The following is a 19,731-nucleotide window of genomic DNA, read 5'->3' as shown; positions in this document are numbered from 1 at the left end:
AGCGACACAGCCTCGGGAGAAAACAGGCTGAGGGCTATGGCAGGACGAACAGGATTTCCTGCTGAAGCTCAGCAGGAACAACAGGAACCCATCTCCAGACCCGAGTATCTTCAATGTGAAGGGCTCCTTTCCGGCTGCAGGGTCACTCAGAATTTTCTGGCCTTCGAAAGGCAGAAGGGGCGGAAAACACTGCACAGGAGGGAGTACCTCCCTGGCTTTTCAGGAAGAAGGGCTGTTGGAGGACTGGGATAGCGGCCAGGGCAAGGGGAGTCTCTGCAGAATAAGTCCCTCCCCCGCCATCCAGGACCCTCTGGGAGGAAATGAGCTCATACAGCTAGTTCCTGGCAGTGTCCCCCAGCGTGGGGTCCGACTGCTGCACACCTCAGGATTTAGGCTCTGCCAATCACCAGCAAGAGACCATCCATCACAGAGGATGTGCTCCTGTGGCGCGGGCAAAGACCTCAGGGACCCAGATGTGGAGTAAAGTGATGCAGGGTGTCCCCTCCAAGAGCCTCTGGTGACTTGGCTGACAAACAGGCTGGGAGTGAGGACCCGGCCTGCTGTCTTGAGCTGCAGTGAGGGGCTGGCAGTTGAAGGGCAACCTGAACTTGGGATTGATCCCTAAAGCCAAATCTAGGAGGGCCAAGGCTTGGCCGTTTCTGCCCGCCTCAGGACACAGGTTTCTGCCCCAGGACAAAGCATATGCTGGGTTTTTTTTCCTCCACGCTCATGCAGACACCCACTCCAGGGGATAAAAGCTTTGCTCAGAGCCAGAAGGGTCCCAGGATTTGCACACCCTGAGGCACGAGGAGGGAGCCCAGGAAGGAGAGACAGAAAAGCTCCAAACTGATCGCAACAAGGCTCCCCTCCCTCTTACCCTGCAGGAGGAGTGTTGTGTTCTCTACAGGCTCCTGCCTGGGACCTGCCCCCCAAATCCTGCTCCACAACATCACCGCTCTGGATGACCCAGCGGACAGGGCCAAGCTGCTTCTGCTCAAAAGCTCATGAGTTGAGGGCCCGGTGGCGTGGCCTAGCGGCTAAAGTCCTCGCCTTGAACGCCCCGGGATCCCATATGAGCGCTGGTTCTAATCCCGGCAGCTCCACTTCCCATTCAGCTCCCTGCTTGCAGCCTGGGAAAGCAGTCAAGGATGGCCCAAAGCCTTGGGACCCTGCACCCGTGTGGGAGACCTAGAAGAGGTTCCTGGTTCCCGGACTTCGGATCAGCGCGTACTGGCCGTTGCAGCTCACTTGGGGAGTGAATCATCAGACGGAAGATCTTCTTCCCTGTCTCTCCTCCTCTCTGTATATCTGACTTTGCAACAAAATAAATAAATCTTTTTTTTATTATAAATAATACATACTTATTAAAAATTCAAATACAGAAATAAAAGCACAATATCCCACCCAGTATACAGACAGCCACATAAATGTGGAAAATAAATAAATCTTAAAAAAAAAAAAAAAAAAAAAAGCTCATGAGTTGATATACGGTCCTACATCATGTCAGGAAGACTGCAGGGACCGAGGATGCATAACAGTTAAAGCCAAGCTCGGGCGGTGCCCAGCACTAATTTCCTCCCTCCCGGCACCTTGCTGTGCATGGAAGGCTGGTGTGCAGCAGCTGGGGCTCAAGGGTGTCGCTCTGAGTCCCCATGAACATATGCTCTTCTTCACAGCCAGGTCCCAAGTAAGATGGAATGTCTTTCAGATAAGGGGACCAGTGGCAGGGTCGCTCCCACAGGGGCTTTCGCCCACCTGACTGATCACCTCCAGGCTCTGGGCCTGCTTCACCCCCAAGCTGGAGGCAGCGAGACACAGCACTACTTGTGCCCGATGTCTGAACCATGGAGGAGAGGACTAAGGGATGGCGGCAGGCAGCCCGGCCGCACCAGCCCGGCACACAGCGCAGCCCCGCCGGTTGGCCCACCTCCTTCAGCTCCTGTGCCACCGAGCTGAGGCGTTCGTTCTCAGACTGCGTGTTGGTGAGGACGTTGCGCAGCTGCTTCAGCTCCGTCTGCAGCTCCAGCACCTTCCGCACGTAATACTGCTCCTTGGAGGCCGACTCCTGGATCAGGCTCTCCTCTCGGCTCTCGCCGTCCGCGGCCACCTTCTTGTGGTTCGTGTGCGCCTGTCCGAATGCCTGCATCAGAAGACAAGAGGCTTGTGAGCTGTAGGCAGCTTGGGGCACATGTCCTTGACACCTAGCCAGTGGCAGTGCCGAGGCTGCGGTGAGAAGGCCAGGAGGACCCCCTGAGCAGGGAGAGGGCTATGTGAACCACTCGGAGACACCCTTCCCTGAAATAAAACCAGGTCTCTGAGGAGCAAGTGTGCAGTGCGGTGCAACCTCACAACTGCTGTGAGCACAAATGGGGTGGAGCTCTCTCCTGGACCCCGCCCCGGAGACCAGCTGCAAAGCTCAGGTACCCTTGGCCTGGCCCAGTCAAAGGGGAGTAAACTCACACACACATTCTTCAACTCCTCCCTACCCTGGATGGAGAAACTGGGGCTCAGGGAGCTGCACCCGCCATTCGTGTTAGGGGCAGCGGAGCCTGCCCACCCTGCTACATGATGCTAACCCACCTTTACTCACTGTGGAACAAACCTGGGATAGCTGGCTGGAGCTCTAAGCCTGGAAAAGAAGCTGGCAGTGAGAATCAGCTAGAGAGGCCAGCACTGTGTGTGGGAGCCCCCAAATTCACAACCAGCATTTCCCAGACAAAATGGTGAGGCTAAAGGGCAACTGTTTTGTCACATGAGGAAAAGCGATGTGGGGTCTAGGCTCAGGAAGAAGATGCTATGGTTAAGGGTGAAGGGTACAGGCCTAATTCAAGAAATTTGGTCTGTTCTCACAGCTCTCTGTCTCCAGGGAGGGGAGCAGGGGCCTGTGGTATGTGACTTGCAACAGACCCCATTCTACAGTGTGTCACCCCCAGTAGCTAACAGGACATCACAGCCCAGCAGGATGGCCATGGCTGTGCATGGAGGCCGATGGCTTGCACTGACACCCTGCTGCAGACACATGGATGCCATGCCAACTCTGCTCCCCCCAAGGGTTCTTCTTGCTCATCTGCCCCCAGTCCACTGACACAGTGATGCCAAAGCGCCATCTTTTCTTCCTTCTTTCTTTCCTTCCTTCCTGTCTTCTTTCCCTCCTTCCTTCCTCTCTCTCTCTTCTTAGACATTTATTTGTTTTTACTGGAAAGGTAGATTACAGAGAGAAGGGGAGATAAAGATCTTCTGTCCACTGGTTCACTCCCCAAATAGTCGCAACCAACAACTGGAGCTGAGCTGATGCAAAGCCAGGAGGCAGGAGGCCCTTCTGGGTCTCCCATGTGGGCTCAGGGTCCCAAGGCTTTGGGCCATCCTTGACTGCTTTCCCAGGTCACAGGCAGGGAGCCTGAGGGGAAGCAGAGCAGCTGGGATACGAACCAGGCCCATATGGGATCCCAGTGCATGCAAGAAAAGAACTTTAGTCACTATGCTCCCGCACTGGGCCCTGGAGCTCCAACTTTTCAAAGCAAAAGAACTCAGCTATGGCATTTCTTTTTCCTCCATCCTGGTTCCAGGAAAACAAAACCATAAATCACCATGTCCGCACAGCACCTGCCTCCTGCTGGCTGTCATCCCAGAGCTCTCAGCCCAAGCAGTAGCCCCAGTTCTAACTCTCCTGCTGGTTGAGGGGCTGGGTTAAAGTCCAGCCAAGCCTCCTGACACTCAGGCAGGGCTGACCAAGGGACCAGCACCTGTGGCCACTCCCAGGAGCCTAACACTGGGGCTGTGGACATCTTCTCAGAGGCTTCTTCGAGGTGACACATCATTTGAGTCCAGCCTGCCAGCTCCAGTTGGGCATCCAGTGGCTCTTCAAACACACTGAGGGAGACCTCTACCTCCATCAAGAAAAAGTACTCGTAGGGACTCCACCTGCTCCTGTGTGCAAGGTGTAAAACGCTCTGGAAAGTGATAGCATGAATGCACAGAATGTTCCCCAGAGAAGCTTGCCACCAGCAAACAGAAAGGGACTGAGTGATCCTGGGAGCAGAGGTGCTTGGCAGACGGTGGGAAGACAGTTACAGAAGCAAAAGTGGCAGACCTGCAGCCAGGACAAGTCCTCACTGCGGATGGGTCAGTGCAGGGCCGAGGAAGCCATGAGTAGGAGAAGCTCAGCCAGGGGTAAGGGCAGTATCCCCCCATCCACAGGGAGGACTCATTCCCACCAATCAGGGAGCCTTGTGACTCACAGACAACAACTGGCGCACTCCCAGGGGCTGTGGGAGTCAAGTTGGATTATATGTCGTTTTGGCACTGCAGGGCAAAGCTAAGGACAGACGCCAAAAGCATCTGGTTTCCACACCACTACCTGCACGCCAGAACAGAGCTCAAAGATGTCCACTTGCCAGTCGGGGCTGCGGGACACCCACAGACAGCACTCAGCCCTAACTGGCTGATGGGCATGAAGACAGCTGTCAGAAATGGGCCCCACAGCCAGGAGACTAAGCACACTAAGCAGAAAATCAGAAGATGTAAAACAATCCAACCCAAACTTCCAGGGAAGAAAATTAACCACATCATTGTAAAAGCAGATAGATTAGCCCACCCTAAAACATAGCAAGCTACCCAAAATCAAACACAAGAAAAAGGAGATAAGAAAACCCCAAAACGAAACAGCATTTGTAAAGTACAGGCCAACTTCAAGTAACTTAATACAGGCAATGTGAGTCTCCAGAAGAGCAAGCAGGGAGAATTGGAAAAATACTCAAAAATATAATGACTGAAGAATTTCTGAGTTTGGAGTTGACATTGTAGAGTGAGGCAAGTTAGGCCACTGTCTATGATTGTCTATGAAGCTGGCACCTCATATGGGCACTGGTTTGAGTCCCAGATGCTCTATTTTTTTTTTTTTTTTGTTAAGATTTATTTATTTTTACTGGAAAGGCAGGACTGCAGAGGGAGAGACACAGAGACTAAGAGATCTTCCACCCACTGGTTCACTCCCCAAGTGGTCGCAATGGCTGGAGCTGAGCTGATCCAAAGCCAGGAGCCAGGAACCTCTTCCAGGTCTCTCACGTGGGTACAGGGTCCCAAGGCTTTGGGCCATCCTCGACTGCTTTCCCAGGCCACAAGCAGAGAGCTGGATGGGAAGTGGTACACGAAACGGTGCCCACATGAGATCCCAGCACATGCAAGGCAAGAACTTTACCCACTAGGCTACTATGCTGGGCCCAGACACTGTACTTCTGATTTGGTGTTTTGCTAACACACTGGGAAAGCAGCAACAGATGTATCAAGTGTCTGGGTCCCTGCACCCATGTGGGAGACCTGGATGAAGTTCCAGATTCCTGGCTTCAGCTCGGCCCAACCCTGGCTGTTACGGCCATTTGGGGAAGTGAACCAAAGATGGAAAATTCTCTCTTCTTCTCTCTCCCCTTTACTCTCTGTGATTCTGTCTTTCAATAAAGTTTTTTTTTAAATTCACAACTTGATGAAAAGCATAAACCCATACATGTTACTAGCCTGTCATTCTCAATGCAGGGATGATGAAGAAAATTAAACCCACATAAAAATTACTGAAAGCTTGTGACATGGTTTTAAAATGCTAAAAAATTAGAGGACAAAGAACATGTAACTTATACTGGAGCAAGGACAAGGGCAGTAGCGAAGTCCTGTGACCAGCCAGCAGGCAAGCACAGCAACAAGCTAAAAACAAAACAAAACAATCCCGCCTAACACAGCCAACCAGTGAAAAGTGCTCACAAGTGAAGGTGAAAGAGACTTCAATAGACAAATACTGAAAGAATTATCAATAGCAGGCCTGCATTACATGATACGCTAATTAAATGCCTTGCCCAGAGGGAAAGGAATACCATTTAGAATTCTAGATTTCCAAGAAGAATGAAAAAAATCAGAAATGCCGGCTACCTGAGTAAATACAAACTATTTTTCTCTTATTTTTAAAGTCATTTTAAAAGATAGTGAACTTGCAAGGCACAGTGGTAGCCTAGAAGGATAATCTACCACCCACAGTGTCGGCACCCTAGAAGACCCCTGACTTGTGTCCAGGCTGCTCCATTTCCCATCTGGCTCCCTGGGGAAGCAGAGGAGGGCTTAAGACTTTGGGCCCTTGCACTCACATGGGCGACCCAGAGAAGTTCTGGGGTTTGAAATGACCCAGCTCTGTTGCAGGAGAGAGGGAGGGAGGGAAAGAGGCAGGGAGAAAGAAAAAGAGAGTGAGAGATTAAGAGAGAGAGAGAGAGAGAGAGAGAGAGAGAGAGAGAGAGAGAGAGAATTACTCCCTAAATAGACACAAGCCAGAGCTGGAGAGAGTGAAACTTGGATCTGATCTGTAAGCTGGCTAACTGAGCTTCAAAACTAAGAATTAATGCTGTCTGAAAGAATCAAAAGACAGACTGGGAAAGAAACCTGGCAAATCATCTTTGTGAAAAAAGACTTCTATCGAGAAAATATAAGACTCTCAAAGTAAAAGAAAAAAAAAAGGAAAAAAAGAAAAGGTGGGGAGGGGATGGGACAAAGAACCTAAAAGCTACTTCATCCAAGAAAGATATATGAGAATCATACAAAAAGATACTTAACATTATGAGTCAAAAGGGAATGCAGGGCCTGGCGGCGTGGCCTGGTGGCTAAAGTCCTAGCCTTCAACGCCCTGGGATCCCATGTGGGCGCCAGTTCTGGTCCCGGCAGCTCCACTTTCCATCCACCTCCCTGCTTGTGGCCTGGGAAAGCAGTCGAGGACGGCCCAAAGCATTGGAGACCCGGAAGAGGTTCCTGGTTCCCAGCATCGGATCAGCACGCACCGGCCCATTGCGGCTCACTTGGGGAGTGAATCACCAGATGGAAGATCTTCCTCTCTGTCTCTCCTCCTCTCTGTATATCTTTGTAATAAAAATAAACCTTTTTCTTTTTAAAGATTTTTATTTATTATTGTTGGAAAGCCAGATATACACAGAGGAGGAGAGATAGATGTTTCACTCCCCAAGTGAGCCGCAACGGGCCGGTGCGCGCTGATCCGATGCCGGGAACCAGGAACCTCTTCCAGGTCTCCCACGCGGGTGCAGGGTCCCAATGCTTTGGGCCGTCCTCGACTGCTTTCCCAAGCCACAAGCAGGGAGGTGGATGGAAAGTGGAGCTGCTGGGATTAGAACCGGTGCCCATATGGGATCCTGGCGCGTTCAAGGCGAGGACTTTAGCCGCTAGGCCACGCCGCCGGGCCCAATAAAAATAAATCTTTAAAAAAAAAAAAGGGTATGCAAATTACAACCAACCACCTTAAGTTACCAAATAAGTACCTATTAGAATTTTTTCAAATATATATTTGAAAAGCAGAGTGAAGAGAGAGAGAGAATTTTCCATCAGCTGGTTTGCTACTTCCCAAACAGCTGCCATAACCCAGGGCTGGATAAACAAAGGCAGGAGGAGCCTGAAGCCACGTGGGTAGCAGCGACTCAAGTCCCTGAGTTGTCATCTGCCTGTTCACAGGGACAAGGGCAGGGAGCTGCCGCAGAAGCAGACTAGCCGAGACAAACTGGCACTCCCACAGGCGATGCCTTTAGCTTGCCATAACCGACTTATGTTTCACATTAAATGACCGACCCTACCGACTGTTGCCACGGGTATGAAACGATGGTGCAACCATTCTGGGAAAGAACCTGAAAGATGTTTCTTGGAAGTTAAACATATACAGTAGTCCTTTGGTATTCATGGGAGATCGGTTCCAGGACTCCAATGTATAGCAAAATTCATGGATTCTCAAATCTCTTAAACAAAATTATATATTTCTATATAGCCTACTTTAAATCATTTCTACATTACTTAAACATCTAATCAATATGAATGCTTTATAGTTATTATAACATATTTAGGGATTACGATACAGAAAGCTTTCTGGCAGCTGGTGCTGTGATACAGCACATTAAGCTACCACCTGCAACACCAGCATTCCATATGATGACAGCTTCTGTCATGGCTGCATCACTTTTTTTCTTTTAAGTTTAATGTATCTGAAAGGCAGAATTGCAGAAAGAGAAGAAAGAGAGAGAGAGATCTACCCACTGGTTCACTCCCCAAATGACCATAATGTGTGCCAGGTTGAAGCCAGGAGCTCTTTCTGGGTCTCCCACACAGGTGCAGGAGTCCAAGCACATAGGTCATCTGCTGCTTTCCAGCTGAATCACAGGTTGAGCAGGGCCAGCAAGGTGGCACAGTAAGCTAAACCTTAGTCACCAATGGTGCTGGCATCCCACATGGGCACCAGCTTGTGTCCCAGGTGCTCCCACTTCTGATCAAGCTCCGTGCTAACACACCCAGGAAAGCAGAAGATGGTCCAGGTGTTTGGGCCTCTGCTATGCATGAGGAGGGCCTGAAAGAAGCTGCTGGCCTCAGTGTACCCCAACACCAGCTCTTGTAGCCATTCTGGAGTGAAGCAACGGATGAAACTTTCTGATGAGTTACATCATACCCCTAACTGGGAAAGCAGGAATCCATGAGGAAGCCTATCCCTGTGGCCAGCGGTGATGTGTCATGGCGACTCGGACCACTTAGCTCTCTTCTGACCAAACCTTCTCAACTCTACCCTATACAATCCCATTAGCCTTCTGAGTCCATCTCAAAACCTGCTTCCCCGAAGACGCCTGGATCACTACCCTTCCCCACGCTCCGGGGCACTCCCTCACCTGCTCCCAAGGAGGAGCTCAGCAAGCACTGCTCCTATGCAACTCAGGAGTCACCAGCTGCCTCACCCAGGCCCTCCCAGGTGGCACACAACAGGGCACAAGTCACTGACTGCTCCCCCAGCTGCAGCCTCCATCCCAGCATTGCCACTGGGAAAGAACGGGAGTAGTAGGTAGAAGAGCCTGGCTCCCACCCTCCTGGACTACAGGATAACACTGATCCAGGTTCATGTCCCTCCAAAGCTGCCCTGGCTGTAGGCAGAGGCTGCTGATGTAGGCTCCCAGGCCCACACCCTGCTTGCTGCTCTGCAAGCCGAGCAAGATCCAACACAGCCGGGAGAGGCCAGGCATGAGGTCATGGACAGCCAGGCGCCTGGGGAGGGAGCCTGGCCTATACTGCTTCTGGCCAACAACTGTCTCCAGGATGCTGTCCTCAAACTCAGCCACACCCTGTGGAGGCGGTTCATCTATGGCTGGGGAGACTGGGTCCTCCCTGCAGGAATGGTCTAGTGACAGGTTGCAAGATCCCGGTTTTGCCAGTTGAACGCAGCAGATGGGGCAGACTTCAGGTCAGGAAGAGCACCGGGCAAGGACTTCAAAACCAAAATGGAGGGAAGGCTGGCGGCAGCTCTATGGAGACACCAGCACAAGGGTTGGGCAGATTCCAGGGTCTCACCAAGACAGGCCACAGAGGGGAGTACAGAGCAGACAGAAAGGGCCCAGCACGATGGCTGAGGAGCTAAATCCTCTTGAACATATTGGGATCCCATATGGGTACCAGTTCATGTCCTGGCTGTTCCACTTTCCAGCCAGCTCTCCTCTTGAGGCCTGGGAAAGCAGTAGAGGTTGGCCCAAAGCCTTGGGACCCTGCATTCGCATGGGAGGCCCAGAAGAAGCTCCTGACTCCTGGCTTTGGATCAGCTCAGATCCACCCATTGTGGCCGCTTGGAGAGTGAGTCAGCAGACGAAAGATCTTTCTCTCTGTCTCTTCCTCTCTGTATATCTGACTTTCCAATAAAAATAAAATCTTTTAAAAAAAAGAGGAAAAATAAAAAGAGCATCCCTCCATTCCCACAACCCTTTGTCCTTCGGGCCTGGCTCTCTGGAAAAGCCTGTACCAGGGTTCAGCGAGCATACCCCAGGGCAGGGCTGACCTGGGGAGTTCCTTCTTCCTAAACCAGTCTGGCATCAGCACATCTGCCAAGCCAAGGGAGCCAGTCTCAGCAATCCCGTGAGGAAGGACTTGTTCCAGGAAGCAGTTTCCACAACAATGCTGGGATAGTTCACTCCTTTGTCTGGGCTGGTCCCACACTGGTTCCAGAAGTGCCACCATGCCTGCACCAGGGCAGGCCCAGCTCTCAGAACAGCTTGGGCATTCCAAGAATCCCTGAGGCCCCCAGCTGCCTCTGGAGGCAGGCCCTCTCACCACCTGTTGATTGCAAAGCTCCACTCCCGTGTCAGGACTGGAGGAGCAGGTGTTGTTGGTTCGATCCTCATCCCACGGTCCATGAAGCCGGCTGAAGTCCCAAAGCTTCATCTCCTAGGGAGCACAGAGCAGCCAGGTATGGCATCTGTACCTGGCCTATCTCCTAACCACAGGCAAGAGAATCAAGGTACGCACCCCTTCTTTTCTGTTTCCAGGGGTGGTGGCCCTACTGAGAAGCAGGCATCTATGCGAGCTGTTTGTCAGTGTCCCTTGAAGCACACGCAATAGGGGACCCTGGAAGAAGGCCTTCCTCTCCCAGGAGTTTTATTCTTGAAGGAAGGTAAGAATCAGAGAACCTTCAGAGAGCCAGGACACAGCAGCCACACAATCATGTGTTCAATAAATACTGACTGCTTGACAGAGTCCCTCTCCGCCCACCCCCCAAACAAAACAAAATAAAACAAGCCTGGCACAAGCAAGCTATCGGCCTGCAATACTTTCAGCCAATGGAAAATTCAGGACCTCGGAGGCTTTGATAGGAGCTGGGGACACAGGGTCAGCGGAGGTCACAACTGTGAATGAAGTTCCATATAGCTGTTCACAGAGCCCCTCCTGTGTAACCAGGGTCCCCCAAGACAACAAATGGCAGCAAGACATATTGAATTCAAGACTAGATCAGGCCTATTAAAGCTCAAAGTTCAACATTACTTGAGCTTTATGGCATTAAGCTCACTACCAAAAGTGATTAGTAAAACCCTCATAGCCTGGCAGTTAGACACACACACAAACAGAAACTGATCAAACAGCACAGGAGTGGAGACCACAAGACACGGGACCAGGACTGCACACACAGCTGACTAGAGGCAAGACAGGGCACAACCTTCTCTTCGAGACAGCTCTTCCCAGGGAAATGATCACATCAGAAAATATGAAAAAGGAAGAAATTTCACTTAGAAAGTGACATAGAATGGGAGAACAAAATAAAACAGAAATACTTCAAGTTCTCTTTAAAACTGTTCTTCAAAAAGAAATGAGCGCGGACCCGGCGGCGTGGTCTAGCGGCTAAAGTCCTCTCCTTGAAAGCCCCGGGATCCCATATGGGCGCCGGTTCTGATCCTGGCAGCTCCACTTCCCATCCAGCTCCCTGCTTGTGGCCTGGGAGGGCAGTCGAGGACGGCCCAATGCTTTGGGACACTGCACCCGCGTGGGAGACCCGGAAGAGGTTCCAGGTTCCCGGCATCGGATCGGCGTGTATCGGCCCGTTGCGGCTCACTTGGGGAGTGAATCATCGGACGGAAGATCTTCCTCTCTGTTTCTCCTCCTCTGTGTATATCTGGCTGTAATAAAATGAATAAATCTTTAAAAAAAAAAAAAAAAAAAAAAAAAAAAAAAGAAATGAGCGGGACTGGTGCGGTAGCCTAGCGGCTGAAGTTCTCTTCTTGTATGCGCCAGGTTCCCATATGGATGCTGGTTCTAATCCTGGCATCCCCGCTTCCCATCCAGCTCCCTGCTTGAGGCCTGGGAAAGCAGTCAAGGACAGTCCAAAGCCTTGGGACCCTGAGCCCACATGGGAGATCAGAAAGAGGTTCCGGGCTCCTGGCTTCAGATTGGCTCAGCTGTGGCTGTTGCAGACGCTTGGGGAGTGAATCATCAGACAGAAGATCTTCCTCTCTGTCTCCCTCTCTATCTGCCTTTCCCATAAAAATTTAAAAACTATGAGCACTACAAAAATTTGTCAGCCTGTACCCAAACACACAAAAATTGGGAAACTGTTTCAAATAATGTCGTACCAGAGAGGACACATAAAACAAAACAACAGGAACAGAAATAAACAAAAAAATAGAAACTCAGTATCTCAAAATTAGGGATAGCGGCCAAAACAGCAAAGCAAGGGAGAGGGAGAGGGAACTGCACTAAAAATAAACACTGTGAGGAAAAGATACAGCCTCTCTGCAAGATTCAGGAACTGAACTAAGTAACAAGCAGAAGTTCCAAAGTCAGCATTAAGTCAGTGGCAGGTCCGTCCCAGCGGGCCTGTCTGCTGTGCCATCCCCTCACACAATGACAGAGGAGGGGAGAGGACAGAGCTTTTAGCGTCAACAGGCAGCCCAGCCCACACACCATGCACTCACCTTCACAAAGGCCAGGGGTCACAGACCACCCAGTGCTCAAAGGGGAAGTGAAACTCAGCAAAAGCCCAGCAAAAAGAATTACAAATGGTTCACTGTGATCAAAAGACTCTGCTCATGGACATAAAAAAGGAGTAAAAAAAAAAAAAAAAAACCCTCATTTTATTTATTTTTTAGGATTTATTTTAATTTTTTTGGAGAGTCAGATATACAGAGAGGAGGAGAGACAGAGAGGAAGATCCTCCATCTGATGATTCACTCCCCAAGCGGCCGCAACGGCCGGAGCTGAGCCAACCTGACACCAGGAGCCAGGAGCCAGGTGCTCCCCTGGGTCTCTCACGCAGATTCAGGATCCCAAGGCTTTGGGCCGTCCTCGACTGCTTTCCCAGGTGACAAACAGGGAGCTGGATGCGAAGTGTGGCTGCCGGGATTAGAACCGACATCCATGTGAGATCCTGGCACATTCAAGGCGAGGACTTTGGCTGCTAGGCTACTGCGCCGGGCCCAAGGTACTTTTCTGAATGTCATAAAAAGAGCAGCGATAGCTGAAGCAAAGCTTCCTAGATAGATTTAAAACAAGGTTAGACATAATGGAAAAGCACTGGCAAATGAAGACACATTTGAGTTAGCCTCCCTGGATACACTTACACCACATTTCAGAGTACAAAAGAAAAGAAAAACAAGGATATACCAATAAGTGTTTTTTGTTTAGATGAAGATTTTGGTCGAAAATATATAAAAACGTTATTTTAAGGTCTCAAACCTCCCCATATTAAATTCTTGGGTCAGGAATATATAATAATAAAACAAATACATTTATAACCTTGACCTTAACATTAACCCTTTCTAGTAGTCAATTTAACTAGAAACATGAGCCAATCCAAAGTCAGGGGCTTCTTATTGGTCTTCCAGGTGGCTTCAAGGTCTCAAGGCCCTGGGCCGTCCTCAGCTGCTTTCCTAGGCCACAAGCAGGGAGCTGGATGGGAAGTGGGACAGCCAGAACATGAGCCTTTGTGCGATGCCAGCCCTTGAAGGCAGAGGATTAGCCTGTTGAGCCACAGCACTGGCCCCATTATTACTTCCACATTTTCAGGAACTCACCCCACAGCAGAGAAGTCCTGTCTCCACTGGCATTCACCCCCAGGTTCCCTTCCCCAGGCCTGACACTCACCAATCTATTCTCTAAGTTTGTCTGTTCTGAACATTTCATATAAACAGAAACACATTTCTTCTGTGAAGTAAGGCTTTTCTTGCTAACATGATGCTACCAAAGCTCAGCTATACTGCAGCATGTATCAGAATCTCGTTTCCTCCATTTCCTGAACAGACCATATCTGTCCGCAATGCATCACCCAATGTTCATCTCGGTTGTTACCACAGGGGGGCTATCAGAAATAGTGGTGCTGCAAATATTCGTGTATAAATTTTTGTGCGGATGTTCGTACGTTTTCCGTTTTCCTGGGTATAGGCCTAGACGCAGGAACGCTAGGTCACATGGTCAATCTTTAAACTTCTCCTTGAGGAACCACCAACTACTGTCACAGTGACTACTCCATTTTTTAAAAAAGATTTATTTTGGGGCCCAACACGGTGGTCTAGCAGCTCCACTTCCCATCCAGCTCCCTGCTTGTGGCCTGGGAAAGCAGTCAAGGACGGCCCAAAGCCTTGGAACCCTGCACCTGCATGGGAGGCCTGGAGGGGGTTCCTGGCTCCTGGCTTCAGATCGGCGCAGCACCAGCCGTTGTGCTCACTTGGAGAGTGAATCATCGGACGGAAGATCTTCCTCTTTGTTTCTCCTCCTCTCTGTATGTCTGACTTTGCAATAAAAATTAAAAAAATAAATCTTCAAGAAAAAGAGTTATTTTTATTTAAAAGGCAGAGTTACAGAGAGAAGAGAGACAAAAAGAGACATCACTCAGCCACTGGTTCACTCCCCAAATGGCCACAATGGCCAGAGTTGAGTTACTCCAAAGCCGGAAACCAGTTTCTTCCAACTCTCTAACACAGATGCAGGGGCCTGTCACCCTCCCAGGCCATAAACAAGCAGCTATATCAGAAACGGAGCAGCTGGGACTTGAGCCAGCACCCATATAGGATGTTGGTGCCACAGCTGGTGACTAAGCCACTATACCTACCATAGCAGCATGTCAGCTCCAACCACCATGTTATACGATAAACAGGAAGGTTGACTAGCACTGCTGACTGTCCTTTCATTACAGTCATCCTAATGGATGTGAGGTCTCTTTCCATTTCATAAAAAATAAAATAAAATAATGTAACAACAGCTACCACTCTCTAAGTCTCCTTACACATATCTTATTACTTAATGTTTTTTTTCCCAAGTTCTCAAGAGAATTTATGCTACAGCCGCCACGGTGAGGCACAGGCACAAAGAGCAGAGCCACTCCTGCCCCTCACGCTGGCTCCTTCCTCTTGACAGTACTGATCCAGATACTGCCTGATGGCGAAGGGACCCCTACTTGAATGTACCAGGATCCTGCACACCGCCAAGAATAAGACAGCACTAGAACCTGGGTGCTGGTCCTGAAAGCCTCTGCGATGGCCCCAGGATGATGAGGAACGTATGTCAACGTCTAAGTCAGCATCCCAGCATCCCATATTGGCTCACAGGTTAAGAGAGCCAGCTGCTCTGTTTCTGATCCAGTTTCCTGCTAATACATTCAGGAAAGCAGCGGATGATGGCTCAAGTCTTTGAAACCCTGTTGCCCAGCTGGAGACTCAGGTGGAGTTCCTGGCTCCTGGCTGCAGCCTGGCCCGACCCCAGTCCCAGCCATTGTAGCCACCACAGGAGTGAACCAATGGATGCAAGATCTCTTCCCTCTACCGTTCTCTCTATCATTCTGTCTTTTAAACATATGAATGAGTGAACTAATGAATCTTTAAAAAGAGAGAGAAAGGAAGTGAAATTGCAGCAAAATAAGCAACTATCATACATGAGTCAGAAATGCTGGGCTACTCTGGAAGCTGCCCAGCCACCTACATGGGTCTTTCAACAAGCCTGAGGAAGAAGTGACCAGAATGTTGTTCACACTGAGTAAGGTGTTAGGACAGCCACACAACAAACCCCCATAAAACAATGAGTGCCAAAACCCAGTAACTGGAAGCAGCAATGAGGTCTAGACTTAGAAATCAGTGCTGAGGGAACCCAAACGTTAAGCACTATGTGACTCTAGCTACAGTAAGACATAAGTAGACAAGATTAGTCGATAGAAAGCACAAAGATCACACCACAGGAAGATGCTAAGTGCAGAACACGAGCTGGGAAACCACTATTTCTTGATCTCCTGAGGTTATATAAGTCCATTCACTCTGGTAACTCATCAGGTTGTATACGAATTCTGTCGTTCCTAAACTGTATAGTTTCTATACTGATCTTCTACTCCTGTAAAAGATAATCTAAATAATTTTTTAAAAAAACTAGTTGTCAAAATTGTAGTTGTCGGGCCCGGCAGCGTGGCCTAGCGGCTAAAGTCCTCACCTTGAATGCACCGGGATCCCATATGGGCGCCGGTTCTAATCCCAGCAGCTCCACTTCCCATCCAGCTCCCTGCTTGTGGCCTGGGAAAGCAGTCGAGGACAGCCCAATGCATTGGGACACTGCACCCGCGTGGGAGACCTGGAAGAGGTTCCAGGTTCCCGGCTTCGGATCGGCGCAGCACCAGCCCGTTGCGGCTCACTTGGGGAGTGAATCATCGGACGGAAGATCTTCCTCTCTGTCTCTCCTCCTCTGTATATCTGACTTTGTAATAAAAATAAATCTTTTAAAAAAAAATTGTAGTTGTCAAAATTAAGATTTTTTAAAGAATTTTTTCAAAGATTCATTTTATTTTTATTGTAAAGTCAGATATACAGAGAGGAGCAGAGACAGAAAGAAGGGTCTTCCATCCATTGACTCACTCCCCAAGCGGCTGCAACAATTGGAGCTGCACCAATTCAAAGCCAGGAGCCAGAAACCTCTTCTTGGTCTCCCATGGGGGAGGATGCACAGAATTTTAAAATGAATTATATCTCAATTTAAAAAGTAAAGAGACTAAAGATGGTTTCTGAAACTTAATAATGAAACACAATCAACCATTAAAGAACTCCTGAAATAAGCAGGCAACAAAAGCAGAGCTGGTGAAATATGATCATAGGGCACAGCTTTGCCAGTTTAGAGACTCAGGCTACACGGCTGGAGGAGGAGCAGGACAGAAGGGCAAAGGCAGTGACATGCAAACGCACTTGAGAGATCTGTGTATGCTCCTTACAGGGTTCATAAAACCAAATGCACTGAGCTCTCAACAGACCTCAGGGTATCAATTTCTTGTTGATAAAAGAAGCGCATCAAAGATGAAGCTTGAATTTCCATAAAAGCACTTCAGCATACAGGAGGCCTACAGGTTTGCACAGGGCCCATCCTCCAAGTTACTGTCCCAAACAAACTGAACGGCCACAGGGTGAAACTTCACTGGGATGGAAAGCCTCAAGACCTAGCCCAGAAGCAGCCCCAATCCAAGACAAGAAGGTCCAAGGCATGGGATATACTCCCAGCTGCACCACAGACAGACAGACGTAGTGCAGTTACTTGGAGTGGGGCCCACCTTACCCACCATAAGGGGATTATCCTAGCATGTTTTCTTGGCTTGTTCTGTCCAGACATACCCTCAGTGCCTCAACCTTGGGCTGTCTTGAAAGGCGGGACATTGACTGCCAAGCTTATTCAGCTCTGATGGGGGGGGGGGGGGGGAAGAGGAATAAAGGACAACAGCATGAACAGAAAAGCAAAACTATGTCCCAGGCCCAGGGCTGCACATGAGGATGCTTTCCCAGCAGCAGCCCACCAGCTTCCCTCAAGAGCATCAGCCCCTTTCAGATGAGAAACGGAACTGAGAACATCATCCCCACAAACTAGTCCCCAAAGGGGTCTCAATGAAAACAAGGAGGGGGCTGAGGAGCCAGCATGCAGGGCCTGGGTCTGGACTCTCGGCTGTCCTAACCCCTCTGCCCTTCAGAACCCCCTACAAAAAACTAGAAACTTTCATTCACAGGCATGAAGAACCTGGAAAGTTGGGATTGCAGAAGAGGGGGAGAGCCCCAGGGACTGTGTCTCTGCACAGGAGGTGCTAATGGAGGGGAGGATCCACTGTGGCTCAGCCTTCCCTGGGAAGATGGACCTGAGCCACATGTCTATACTAACTGTACTCCACAAGGCACCAACAGGCAGGCTCTCGGAGCTCTGGATGATGGCAGGGAGAAACCTAACATCTGACACATGTAATTGTCCATCGAGAGGAAGATGGGGGTGGACAGGTAAGACTGAGGCATCAGACATCATCTGAGGGGCAGCCACACAAGTGTGCAAATGCATGTCTTACTATAGGCAGACTGCTCCAATAGGTAAAAACACTAACAATCACAGGGCAACACCCAGGTCACTCTGGAGACACCTGCCTCCACCTCCCCGGGGCACAGAGACTACCCAAAAACTAGTCTGTACCACGACCAGGGCTTAGTTTGGCCTCACAATGTACTACCTCCAATAGGAGAGTGGGTGGTAGCGTCTTCCACACAGACACGCCCCTGTGACTTCACCTCTAGGGATTTTCGTTGGGCCACATCTTAGAACCAGGGTGCTTACCAGCTGTCCCTGGGACAATAAATGGACTTGGCACTGCCTGCTCTAACCGACATAAAAGGCAGCAGGCCTGACCACTTCTGACAGGCCAGTAAGTGGGCAGCTCTTTATTCTCTGCTCCAGATCCTGCAGAGCGGTCCGCAGGCTGGTGCCCCTATGGAGCCCCATATATTCCCTATTTCCCACAAGGCATTCTGCTTTGGGAGATCTCCAGGGCATGGCATGGGGCACAGAGTGCCAGTGAGCAGGCAGGGTCACCTCTGGCTGGTACAGGAGTGGAGCAGGCAAGCCCACACCCACAGAGAAGTATTCATAGCATGCATGAGAAACAGACAGGGACTTACGATGGAGGCTCAGCTGCAGAGGTCATTGGCCACACCTGGGGCAGGTAGACAGGGCTAGCAGGTCCAGGGTATGGCTTGGCCCAGGGGGTGCTGAGGGGGACTGGGTGAAGTCAGGGGTGCAGCGATTTCTAGGGATCCAGGGTAGGCTGGACTTGCAGCCAGTATTCCAGGTGACTGCAGCAGAAGCGGCTCCCAGGCTCAAGCTTCCCCTATGTCTCAACTGGGTCCATGCACAGAAGAGTATGAAGACATCCCGGGTCCTCAACATGGGCGACTGAACCCCACTGTCCTACTATTGGCTGAATCAAACACAATAAACACAATGGGCACAGTTCATTACACATTCCCCAGTGTAAACTGCAACCACAGAACACAGTGCCATGGCATATAGGCTACACTTCTATTGAAGGCACCAGAATCCCATGTGGGCACTGGTTTGAGTCCCAGACGCTCCACTTCTGATTTCCCTGCTCGTGGCCTGGGAAAGCAGTGGAGGACGGCCCAAGTTTTTGCATTCCTTCACCCACGTGGGAGAACTGGAAGAAGCTCCCAGCTCCTGGCTTCAGATCAGCTCAGCTCCAGCCATTGTGGCCATTTGGGGAGTGAATCAGTATATGGAATATTCCCTCTGTCTCCCCTTTTCTCTTTAACTGCAACCACAGAATGAAGTCCCCCACACTTACCTTCCTACTGGGATTATTCCAGAAGCTAGTATGGCCTAGGCTTTGGAGGAAAGTCTCCGAAGACCATGTGCAGGCAAATTTGCTGGAGCTTCATGAGAGACTTTATCTTACCATCAGCCAGCACTTCTCACCATCCTGCTGTCTCAAGAGGCTCCAGGAAGGATCCCAGGCTAACTCCCTCCTATCTTTGTTCAAAGGACATTTCCTGAACCTACAAGGCAAGTGGAGGGCGTGGCCGCAGGGCTCCTGGGAGGGAATGCAGTGAGCAGGATTCTCATCACAGCAGCCTCCAGAGCGGAAGTTTACCCGTTCCACTGCTGAGCAAACAAGAGGCTCAACAAGGTCACTGACTCACCTGCGATGCATCACGGAGCTTCTTATCCCCAAACCACTTTTCTTCCATCCAGCAAAGCATGGATGCTCAGGGAGGGGACAGGAGGCTCTGCAGGGCCAGTGCCGAGACAGCTTCACTTGGCTGGCCTGGCACAACACCCAGCCAGGCAGGCGCTTGGGAGTGGGGGGGGGGGGGGGGGCTCCTCTGAATCAGTGCTCACCCAACAACCCAATTTCCTCCCAGCGACCATCAGTTGTCTATCAGGCTCACCTCCCTAGCCGCCACCCCTCCTCCCACTTAGGTCCACCCATCTCTCTCAGAGCAGCAGGCTACAGGACCAGGCACACCCTTCTCAGCTTCTCAGCGGACTACCTTTCCCCAGGGTCAGGGTGGGGAATGTTGGGCAACCCAAGAAATCATTGAGTTTAATCCTTTCAATTATTTGGTCAAGGCAACCACAGGCAAGAGTAGAAATTAAGTAAATTTATAACAGACTAAG

At 50.2% G+C, this 19,731-nt stretch overlaps 1 protein-coding gene across 3 annotated transcripts in view; it reads right to left on the bottom strand.

Annotated features, from left to right (window-relative positions):
* BICD2 (BICD cargo adaptor 2) overlaps positions 1–19,731 on the bottom strand; it is a 46,277-nt gene that overhangs the window by 12,217 nt on the left and 14,329 nt on the right. For all 3 annotated transcript variants that reach the window (XM_004598820.2, XM_058672143.1, XM_058672144.1), the window contains exon 2: positions 1,928–2,140. In XM_004598820.2, the coding sequence (XP_004598877.2) occupies positions 1,928–2,140 (213 nt within the window). The remainder of the gene's footprint in view (positions 1–1,927; positions 2,141–19,731) is intronic.

This window comes from Ochotona princeps, chromosome 14, assembly GCF_030435755.1.
Source record: "Ochotona princeps isolate mOchPri1 chromosome 14, mOchPri1.hap1, whole genome shotgun sequence".
Classification (NCBI taxonomy): domain Eukaryota; kingdom Metazoa; phylum Chordata; class Mammalia; order Lagomorpha; family Ochotonidae; genus Ochotona; species Ochotona princeps.
The sequence above is the reverse complement of the archived record's forward strand: the minus strand, read 5'-3'. Positions and strand labels throughout refer to the sequence as shown.